Here is a 12,152-nt window from a genome sequence, read left to right as displayed (position 1 = left end):
AATAAGTACCTTAATTATTAATCTTAACACTTTTTGAAAATTAATATACATATCCTTTCTATACCATAATATTTATTGCAGAAATGAGACCTGAAAACTTTTTCTTAGTCTATTGCTCAATTCATTGAAGCACATTTTTAAAATAAGGGAGAAAAGTAGGATTAAGCTTTTGCCATTTATTTATTTATTAGACATGAATTCATTACAAAATTGACTCACATATAATTAGAAATATTTTCAATCGCAAACAAATCAAAGTCATTTAAAATATTAATTGTTAAATTATATTTTACATTTATAGACTATCCAACATAAGAATTATAACTGGATGTCTGATGATGTTCACGTAACAAAAAAATATAGATAAAAATACAACAAATATGTTAAGAAATACGGTTAAGCGTCCGACTTCAGCCAGGTCACGATCTCGCGGTCTGTGAGTTCGAGCCCCGCGTCAGGCTCTGGGCTGATGGCTCGGAGCCTGGAGCCTGTTTCCGATTCTGTGTCTCCCTCTCTCTCTGCCCCTCCCCCGTTCATGCTGTCTCTCTCTGTCCCAAAAATAAATAAAAAACGTTGAAAAAAAAAATTAAAAAAAAGAAATATACTTACACTGTGCATGTGTAGGTTGTAAACCAATTTTATTTGGTTTTGTGAAAAATAAAGAAAAAATGATGCATCTAATATTTGCGCACACGAATCTTTTGATTAACTGAAACAAATGTAAAATTGTGTATTCTGACTTTATAGACAAGACGTAAACTTCAAAAAATCATCACCAGATGTCTAAATTCTATACTTTTTCCTTTGAACCTGTGATGTAGGCTGGTTATTGAATTCATCTGTCACATTGAAAAATATTTGTTTTTTTGAAATAGAGAAAATACAGCAACTTTTTTATATTGATTCACAGTTTTTTTCCATTTTTTCAAGATTATAGTTTATCATCACTGCAGTCTTTTAAATTAATCTCATTCATTATATGTCACCTGCATAACTGAAGCTTTCCAAATGCCCTTATTTTCCAGATATTAGTGAGATTTAGGTAGGATTTATTTTCAGATGATCAGAGAACATAGGAAATGTCATCAAAATTTTAAAATTGATGCTGGATGCTAGCTAGTATTTATGGGAGGTTATGTTGCTGTGCCTACAAAGCACTTGACTCAAGGCCATTTAACACCTGAAAGCCTCATTAATGTATCCTGGATAAGGAAAAGAACGGTTAAACCCTAAATGCTGAAGATTGGTCTGGCCATATACATCATATAAAAGAGGTACAAATCAATAAATAGGATTATGGTTAAAACCTAGGAGAAGAAAACCCATTACTAGAAAATGTTCTACACAATATAAAGATGTTTATCACAATCACAAAAGTATTTAATTTTTATTTCTCACTTTACATTAATAAAATTTTAACTGTGGTTTACTGAAGTACTATGGTAAAACTTTAGAAGTTAGAACATATACTCAGGTGAGAGAAATTTCCAGTTTCTCAAACATCAACAAAATATTTTTTTATACATAATGCAATTAAATATCAAATGTCTGTAGGTATGGTCACAAGATGTGGTAACTCTTTCATCCATGGAATAAGCCAGAGAAAGTTACCATAATTTATCACAAGAGTGCTGTAATATCTTTAAGCCAGGCAAGGACCAAGTTTCATTTTAAACTATTACATTTTATGAGGCTCTGTTTTACCGTTCAAACGTATCCTTCTAAGCCTGGGTGTTTACTCATGGTTCATGACCATGATACGGCACACAAAAGTGCAAAATGAATACTTGTTGACTGATCAATTTTGTTTTACAGCTTGATCACTTAGACTTTTAAAGTAGTTATGTTGCTTTCTTGATTCCTAGTGTATCAAACTATAATCAATTTTAATTCTTTAATTTTAATTATTAAATTTGTTATTTAAAAAAAATAAGTTTTACCCACCAGGGGCACCGATACTGCAGTGTAAGGCACTTCTTTGTTTTTGTTTTATTTTGTTTTGTGTTTAGAAAATAGAATGTGTTCTATCTCTTCCTAAGTCATGAAAATACTCTGGAGAATAACATCAGTTAGTATCTTAGATTCTCCTTCATGGATTATAAAGAATACAATGTGGTAACAAAACTTAATAAAATAGATTACTTGTTCACAACCGCAAAAACACACCAAGAACCAAACAACAACAAAAGTCGTGTCTCAGTTACAAAGAATTCCAAAGGGCACACTCATGTTCTCACGCACTGAGAGGTGAAAACAGAAAAACAGGAAAGAGGTTCAAGGTGGTGAATTTTATCACTAACTGTAGTTTTCTCCAAAAAACATAGGTGCGCATCTCTGATTGTAAATTATTCTGGGAAGGATAGAGAGCTTGAGGAGAACTAGCATTAGCACTACGAATTTATTTTTTTTATTTAGAAAGAGAGAAATCTTTGACATCAAAATTTACATTAAATTTATGCACACTTATTTAAAAAAAATAATGTTTCTATTTGTTAGAGCAAGTTACTCTCACAGAGACTGAATTAACCTGCAAAGTGGGCTCATACCAGAAAAGGAATACTGTGATCAGAGCAATGGTTTCTTGTATGAACTACAAATGATTCACATTTTAAAAAATTGTATGTAAGGCTCACCCAATATATGTATAGCATCTATCAAAATTGAACAGAGTAGTGAGTTAGGATGGCCGTGTTGGTGTAAAACTGATGGACCCAGCCTCGATTTAGAGAATGTTAGTGATTATCTCATCCAGCTTCTGTATTATGCAGCCAGGAAAACTGAATCATCACACTTGGGAAGTAAGTTTCTCAAGGTCACAGCAGAAAAGTGGCTGTAAGTCTTATGAGGGTGGCCACAAGGTCTAACTTGCTCACATTTTATCACCACGCATAGCACAGTGCCTGGTACATGATTCTACAATCATTTTGAATGGACCAATGAGTAAAAAAAATGATGAATGAAAATACTTCCAGGAATAGAAGTTTGACAGCATCTAGGCAATTAGGATGGTTGGTTAAAGAGGCAATGCCAGGTGCCTCTAGAAGCTGATGTACCGTGGCACATTTTGAAGTAATTTTAATTCTCTTAAATCTTTTAATTTATCAGTGGTATTTCCTATTCAGTAGAGTTATAGCTCTTTGAAGAGCCTCTTTACCAACTCTAGCACAGGACACTCAACTTACTGAACTGTACTACATATAACACTGCTCACATCTACATTATGTCTTCGGGAATGATGATGGGCAAAGACACTTCTTTCTACCCTACCCCAGCTAACTGAACACTCAGTAACAGGCACTTGGAGCAATGATAGCATTCACTCTAGAGGCAGTTTTCAGAAATAAAGAGGAGCAGAAGGACGAAAGTGAGAGGGTGGAGGCTATGAACATTTAAACTGCTTGATGAAGGGAGAAAAGCTGTTAGACTTGTTATAATTGAAAGAGCACATGCAGGCCTCATAGAAGTATTCAGGCAATTGGAAAATACCTTTTCAAGTACAGGGCAAAGGGAGGAAGTCAACAGCAGGTGTTGCTATGTAAACAAGTCAAATTTAGGTGAAAAAAGAGTAGGCATGTTTCATCATGGATTCTTGGAAGCTGTTCTTTGCAGATTTAAGTGGATAACTGAGATTGACATTTAAAGTGGCAGGAGACAGTCTGGGCAATAGCTTCCGTATTCCAAATAGTCAGGTTCAAGTGCAAGAGAGGTCTTCGTAAACAGAGTTGATGGCAGTCTTTTGTGTTAGAGCAGGGGTCACTAAGACTGCTTAGGGACCCAAGTGAACTTCCAGCCTCCCTCCTCATCTCGACAAACAAAGGCTTGTCCCTGGTGGAAGGAATGAGTTTTCACATTACAGTGAGGGCTCAGGGATGTGGAAAAGGCCATCTCTGTCTTATTGGGAGACACATCAGAAGTATAGTAAGGAGGAGTTTGCAGCCCTCCTGGCACATTTGAAAGTTGAGAAAGTAAGTGAAAATCTTCCCCGTGCCTGGCAGTGCTATGTGAGGGGGTTGTTTGGTCACTTCCATAGTCAATTGGCAGACCCTCCCTGGGGATATTTTCATAATTGACTGCATCATCCGGAAACTGGGGAAATGTGCTGGCAATTCTTCTGGGATGAGAGGAGAGGGCACTGTAGTTAGCTGATAAAGTGTCATCAATGGTATTGAGGTCTTTTAATCCAAGTGTTTGAAGAACCCAGGGATCCACAGGGGGCCCAGGTTGTTCTTCACAGTTAGCAAATTCACCGGAGAGGTTTCTCTTGGCATTTTTGTGATGGGGGATCTCAGGAGGAAAATATCTTTGCTCTTTGGGTTTCCTCTTTCCCTTTCTGAATTTTCCACATGCTTTGGAAAACTCATCTGATGACAGTAATTTCTAGGAAAGTAGCATTTGAAAATATACAGTCAGATAGTCAACCAAGATCATTTTCTTTACTGTTGTCTAATTAAAACTCCTTCAGATATTAACTAGTCACTTTAACTCCTTAGAAAATATGATTAATATTCTATTCTCTCTTTGTCTCTGTCTCTGTCTCTGTCTCTCTCTCTCTCTCTCTCTCTCTCACACACACACACACACACACACACACACAAAAGTGATTGAATTAACTTCTGTTTCCAACTTAAAATCTATAATGACAAGTTACTACCTGGAAACTACAATTCATGTTTTTTACTAATCATTTAAAAGTTGAAAGAAAAAATAATGTCTTTAAATTTTCAATTCAGGAAAGTAATTATTATAATAATGACAATAATAGCAACTATCATGTATTGAACACTGGCTACATGCATAATGTCATTTTATATGGGTACTGTTAAAATCTTCCTTAGCGAGGAAACTGAGGCACAGGCATATTAGTGACTTGTTAAGGATCATGCGGCCTAGATTAAATCGAAGCCATGTGATTCTAGACAGAGCAACTGATTAAAAACAGTAACTAACACTGCTTCTTCTTGTTCCATTAACTTTCATAACACTTTCGTGTGATATGTATTATTCTACATCTTGGACAATTGGGAAACAGAGAGAAAAAAACCTGCCTAATCTATATCATTTACTAATTTAATAAATGTCCTTTGTTTTACAAAATGGTGGCTGGACTAAGGAGCCCAAGCTAATAACTGTGAGATGTGCTCCCTTTTTTAACAAAGCTAACTGGATTGTAAAGGAGTCAGATATGGTATCTTTTCTTCTCTGAACTTTTATGTTCAGTAAAAATGGCAAGAAGCATAATCAATTTAAATTAAATAATATCAAATAACGTAGCTTGTCTAGAAGCAAGGAAAAGATTGATGACAGAAGCAATAATTGTAACAAAATGACAAAAAGATAGAAATATAAAACCCAGAGAAAGGAAGAAGAACAGGAAGAGACTGTGGACAGGCTATAAGTCCTTGAGTTAGAAATAGTCTAACTCATTTAAGAGTATAAGAAAAACGATTCATTAAAAGATAACATAATTGGTGATCTATAACTGCCACTCAAGAAATCTGGGCTCCACCCATATTCATAACAGTTTAGAGCTGAGGAGATTTTCAACGATCTTTTAGGCCATGTATATCCAGATGAACATAACTGAGGCTAAGTGAGAGAGCGATTTACCGAAAGTCAATCTGATGATAAGAAGAACTGAGTGTCTTTCGGATCTGATTCCCACTGCAGTGTTCCATCCATTTAGCTCTCTGTCTTTTGATTAACCTCTGTTGTCTTAGCAATTCCTTTGACTAGCTTGATTCTTAAGCAACTTTTGCTGTAATACATGGCTAACATCTGCACTCTAGATACTTCTAAGAAATGATACATAAAAATTCTTGTGAAAGTGCTATATTTCCTTTCAGAAAACTCCATCTAACCCAGAAATGCCTTTGAAGCCATGCTGTTCAGTATACCTTCTACAATTAATTAAGCAGTTTTACCCAAATTACCTCCATTCTCAAATCACTGCTGTGTTTTTATAAAAGGGATAGTTACATACCTTGGCCTTTTCTTCAAGACATTTAACCAAAGCAGAATTCAGGTATTGTCTAAGGTGATTATTCTCTTCGTGTAACCTAGCAAGTTCTTCTTCCTTCTGCACCAGAGTATCTTGGAGCTGCAAAAAAGCATACAATGGTGAAGTCTGCTCTACTATATTGACTTTGTAACCTTATAATAATGCCACTGATCCTTAACCTGCTTAAACTTGATCATTATTCTATTTGTTTTACAAACTCAACCTCCGGGAGCCCTTGTCCTCTAACGCCTAAATTCAATCTACACCCACCTACCACCTGATTGTTCAGTTTTGTGCTCTGAACTTCTTATTCATTGCAAAGTGTTTGAAGAGATTATATGACTTTTAAGATTGCAACCACAAGGGAATCGGGAAGGTATGTAGGAAAATGAGCTGCGTGCAACTGTTTAAATATAGAAAAAAGGATTTAGAAAGGTTTCGCTGGACTCCTTCCTTGCACATTAAGAAAAGAAGAAAAACAAGGGGGGCTGGCTTCCTTCATCCTCAGATTGGTCTGTTTGTATATCCACTAGATCAAATTATTCTCTCAGGAACAACAACAAATAAAACGTGATCAATGAAGCAATCTTTGCAAAAACTTTGTAATCATCATCCCTCTCCAAGTGATGAGCTATGTGTGTGCTTTAAAAATACTATCACACTCAATATACCATTTGGTCTTTCAAGCAGCCATCTGAGGAAGGCAATATAAATATTTCAATTCCATAGGTATGGAAAAAGAGGATTCAAGAGGTCATAGGACTAAAATGTATGCAGTCAGGTCCTGACTATAGGGCCCCCTAGAGGGTTTTGATTGTTCTTGTTGAATTTGTTGTTTTTGTTTTCTTCCCTGTGACATTGATCACCTATCTTCCTGTCCACCTCTGTGGACATTTACTCACTGTGGTTTCTAAATTGCAAGTCAACATATGAATTTAACAAGGGAAAAGAAGCAAAGTAACATTAAGGGGTGATGTTAAGAACAAACTACATGCTAAGTGAAATGAGTCAGACTGAGAAAGACAAATACCATATTAATTCACTCATATGTGGAATCTAAAAAGCAAAATGAATAAGCAAATAGAAGGCAGAATCCTATAAATACAGAGCATAAACTGTATTCTCTGTCAGAGAGAAGGGGATGGGGGAAGGGCAACATGGGTGAAGAGTAGAGGCAGATAAAGGTTTCTAGTTATGGCATGCATTAGTCATGGGGATAAACGGCACAACATGGGGAATACAGTTAATGATATTGTAGTCGTGTGACAGCAGTATATCTGTATGGTGACAGATGGTAGCCACCCTTGTGGTGAACACAGTATAATGTATAGAGAAGTCAAATCACTACGTTGTACACCTGAAACTAATGTAACATTGAGAGTCAACTATACTCAAATAAGTTTAAGAATAAAATAAAAGTAAAAAAAAAAATGGACTGCATTTGCATGGAACATGTCTGCCTGGTTATACATACCTGCTTGTTTCTGTAGAGCTGAGAGGAAAGCTGAGCCTCTTCCCACGAACATGAGTTAGGAACAGGGAAATTGGAGTCACTGGATGATTCTATGTGAAAATACCAAATGGATAACTGAGAAAACACACTTGGGGTTTTTGTGTAATGCAGAGCTCATGGAGGGATTTCAGACAGTTTAATGGATCCAATTACCTTTCTAAAAATAGCTATTGCCTCCTTATAGGAAACAAAACATTTAAAGCTTCCAGAAGGGATAAACATGCTATGAAAGACAAATATTTATAGATCATCTGCCAAAATGGCTAAAGGGATGAATTTTGAAGAGCTAAGAGGTTACATTTCTTCCTAATATATAAACTCCTGCTGGCTAAGCTTATAAAAACCATCCCATCTGCATTATGAATTCACTCAAATATTTATTGATCCTTCCCCTGCTAGGCATAACATTGCAACTCCACTATGTTTTCCAAGTTTTGATCTTATTTTCTAAGGTTTAGCGTTTGATAACATAGTGTTTGCCTCTAAAATCAACTCCTACTTTTGATGGTGTCATTTTTCCCCAACTATGAAAATCTTGGCCTGTTTGCTTATCCATTAAAGCTGATGGAGAGTACATATTCAGAATTATATGTGGTATCACTTTCTACTTGAAAATAATTTGGATCTTGCTTCTCTGAAGACCTTGATGCAAATCTCAAAACTGTACCCTGAATTCATGTATTTCAAATGTCATCATTCGTATGTTTCTTATGCTTTTGTAAAGAAGTTTTTTTTCATATTTGATAGCAAACTATACCTATCAGTAAAAACTATGCTTATGCATGCTATAGGTTTACTTTTGTTTTATTTTCCTCATCTAGTACAGTTTTAACTCTTGCTCATCTCTACGGAAACTGAAATATTCCTGAAATATTTTCAACTAAAGTAAAATGATGAGTAAGGAGACAGGAATAAAGTTGTATACAGTTTGGTTTTATATTCTTGGGCATTCTGTCTTCTCTGTTGCTTGTGGTAGAAAGACAACACTGAACAACTCCCTTCCTGAAATATAAGTGTGTTTCATTATTTTGGGGGTTTTTGTTTGTTTTTTTCTGAAATTCAAAAAAAATAATATGACAGAAGCAGGAGTACATATATTTAATGGTGAAGTGTCTACAAGTTTTTCTAGAAACCAGATTGCTAATATAGAAATTCCTTTAATATTTATGAGAACTATTTACTCAGCCCCCAGTGAAAATTAATACATGATTTTCCATCAATGTTATCTTTCCCTCCAAAATTGAAGTCTTCTTTGAGCAAAAAGGAATCATTTTTCCCCCCACTTACAAGATACTATTCAACTCTAAGAGAACAGATAGAGAACAAACTGAAGGTTGATGGAGGGAGGTGGGTGGGGGATGGGCTAAATGGGTGATGGGCCTCCTGAATAGGAGGGCACTTGCTGGGAGCACTGGGTGTTATATGTAAGTGATGAATCACTAAATTCTACTCTTGAAAACAATATTACACTATATGTTAATTAAATAGAATTTAAGTAAAAATTTGAAAAAAAACAAACAAACAAGAAACAAAACCATGATCCAGTTAAAAAGAAAAACAAACCAAAAAATAAATAAATTTGGTCAAGAGCTTTGTAAAAAAAAAAAGAAAGAAAAAGAATAGCTATTCATTTTAGAGAAAGAGGAAAGAGTACTGAGATAAATCATTTTGAAAGATAACTGTTGTTCTGATTTGGCTTTCCTTTCTAAATAAACTTTTTAAAAATAAACATGGTATGGATACAAAAAAAAAAAGACAATGTTCATAGGACTTCCTTATGAAATAAAAGGGTATATTAGTATTTTTTCTCATCTCTCTCTTATACCCAGGGAAACTTTCCTGAATTCCAAAAGAAATGCTCCAACTGGTATCTTGACTACAAAAGCGTCTCACTAATATTGTTTATAAATCTTTGACCCAAAACCAAATTCCCTCAGTGGGTTGGAAATCTCCAAAAACTATAAAGTGTGGGGAGAAATATATCTTGTCCAGTGGGCAAGGGGAAGAATCTCATTTTCAATATATGACAGTACAGAAAATCAGGTTATTTAGGGTGTGAAATGCAGGAGTCTTTGTGCTTTCCTCAACTTCCCATACCATTTCTTCTTCTACAGAGTTCTAGCCCATGATGCTTTGCAACTATGGGTGCTGGAAAAGGGCTTCAGACCTACCGGGAAAGCAGAAGAGCAGAACTTACCCTGTGCCTGTGGTGCTTGTTGGGGCTCTCTGTTGTCCAGGAGACCAGCAGCCCAGAAAGAGACCCAAGTCTCCGTGGAAACGTCAACACTAGATTCTGACGTTGTAGTGGAATACGGGCAATTATAGCTCTGGCCTCCTACAAAGTACTGGTCTTGGCAAGGCAGAACAGTGTTCTGTGAAATTCAGTATGAGGGATCAGGGTGGGGGTGGGGAGGGTCCCAGGAGATGGAATGATTGGGATTTGGAGGGGGATAAGGGTGGGAGAAAGAGGCACAAATTACATGCAATGAATCAAAAACAGTACAGGTGTTAAGCATAGATCCCAGATTAATTCAAGTGGTCAAAATATAATTACTAACAGGGAATCAGCTCCTTGGGTTTACCCAGTAGTTTCCTTAGGCTCTCTCAGCAAAGAACAGGCTAGTACTGGATGGACCAAATTTGTAAATATCCAAGAGTATTTGCTGTTGCCATGACTCAGTCATCTAACAGGCTATCCAGGATCTAAGTAAAAGGAATTCTACTTAATGACTGAAAGATATACGGACTATTTGGCTCTTTCTAGCAATACCTTAATTATATTTCTAATAACGTTAAAAGACAAAGAGCCCAGAATGCTAAGGCTGAAAAGGACTGAACATGACATATAAGGAAACCTCCTTATCTTTGCTTCTCAGTTTCTGAATTACACACCTGCTCCATCCCTTCCTTCCTCCTTTCCCTGGCTTTAAATGCTGCTGGATCCTATAGTGGTCTAAACCATTTGAGATGGATGTATAGACATATAGATACATTCCAGAGATAACTACATACATTTTGCTCCTAACTCCAAGCACCAGTACCTATAGTCACTCCAAGTAAACATATCATTAAAGCTGAAATACGTTAGTCAGCAGAGGCAGCAGGCTCTAGATCTCTCCAGCACTAGGTCTCAGTGCCCTTCCAAAGTTATCTTGCCACTACTAACTGCCTGGCATGTATTCTCCACTGTGTTCTGAGCCAGCGAACACCCTCCTGCCCCCGACTCCTCAAACTTCAAACACACAGTCTTTCCAAATGTCCAAGCAGGGGCAGGTATGCAGCCTTCCTGGGTTAATTTGTACAACAGCTCATTCTCAATTATTTGTCAATGTTTAATCAGGTAAAAGCCATTCATTTCAGCAGAGTCCAGCTTTGGACAAACTCTTTTTGACCACTACAAGTCTTTTGTTGACTTGAGGACTTGTTGGGCATAACATAAACAGCGAGAAAACAAATAAGAAGAAGGAAAAGGAGAGAGAGAGAGAGAGAGAGAGAGAGAGAGAGAATTAAGCTAATTAAGTCACAATTTGTTAATATCCTCAGTAAGTTAAGTTTTGAAAAAGTCCAATCTTTTGGGCAAATCCAGCTTGGGCAGCGCAGACCAAAGAAATTCAGCCAAAAGTTTATCAAGCACTATTTTCTTTTATTCTAAAAGCATGTTTGTAGGCTCTTTCCCTGAGGTTATTATTGGAATCAGAGTTGAACTATTATGCAATTGACACCTGAGAAGAAAACAAACCTCAAATACCCTTGGACTAGCTCAAATCCAAATGTCTGCAAATATGTGCATAATCTACAGGAAGAGGTAGAATGAAAAGTGAGTGCAGGTGCGGGGACGGGGGGGGGGGGGGGGGAGAAAGTTGGGAGAAAGTACAGAGAGTAGAAATAACACAAGAAGGTAAAAGGATGAGAGAGATGGGGAATGAGAGACTGAGGGAGCAGAGAGAGGGAAGAAGATAGGGGAGAAGCAGATGGGGCAGCAGAGAACACCCCTTTTAATGGGCAGGTAGCAGAGAAATCTTGCATCCAAGGTGGAAGAAATTCTAAATGCAAAGCCTACTAGCTCTCAGAGCCCCCAGGTTTCCCCAGCGTATTACCTAAACCCCAGGTCCTCACTTACCATCTTGCAGTGGAAGAAGGCGCTGCAGAAACTGAGCCCTCAATTTTTCGGTAAAGCCTGTAGGAGCTTTAAATGGGACTGAGGGGAGGAGCTAGGAGAGGCGAGTTCTAATCTGCGGGAGCTCCCGGTGACGCCAGGGACTCCCGGCGAGCGCCGCCCTCTGATTTGGTGCGAGGCTGTCAAACTGGTGACGTAGGTGAGGAGACGTCAAGCCAAAGTCTCTGGCACTCAAGGCGACCGCCGCTCGGGGACCCGAGACCTGCCGCCACCTGCCGCCGAGCGCCCGTGTGCGCTGCGCGGCTTCGAAACCCGAAACCCGCGCGGTGCCTGCCAGAGGCCCGCTCGCTGTCCGCGGTCGGCCGAGAGTCGGCGGTGGCGGGACCGCGCTGCCTGCCGGGCCCGACGGGGCGAACCCGGCTCCCCCTGCCGGGCGGGGCGGACTCGTCGGCTCTGGCGCCGGAACTAGGGAAAAGCCCAACGCGGCGTCTCTGGGATGGAGCAGCCCTTGGGGAGCCGACGCA

At 38.0% G+C, this 12,152-nt stretch overlaps 1 protein-coding gene across 1 annotated transcript; it reads right to left on the bottom strand.

The window, feature by feature from the left end:
• Positions 1–2,441: 2,441 nt before the first annotated feature.
• GMNC (geminin coiled-coil domain containing) lies at positions 2,442–11,736 on the bottom strand. The gene is made up of 5 exons (XM_060639532.3): positions 11,632–11,736; positions 9,709–9,883; positions 7,473–7,561; positions 5,981–6,097; positions 2,442–4,377 (listed from the first exon to the last, which is right to left on the bottom strand). Exons 1-5 carry the CDS (start codon positions 11,632–11,634, stop codon positions 3,757–3,759), a joined length of 1,005 nt encoding a protein of 334 aa, XP_060495515.1. The 5' UTR covers positions 11,635–11,736; the 3' UTR covers positions 2,442–3,756.
• Between the last annotated feature and the right edge of the window lie 416 nt (positions 11,737–12,152).

This window comes from Panthera onca, chromosome C2 (genome assembly GCF_046562875.1).
Source record: "Panthera onca isolate mPanOnc1 chromosome C2, mPanOnc1 haplotype 2, whole genome shotgun sequence".
Lineage (NCBI taxonomy): Eukaryota > Metazoa > Chordata > Mammalia > Carnivora > Felidae > Panthera > Panthera onca.
This window is presented reverse-complemented; position numbering and strand designations above follow the sequence as displayed.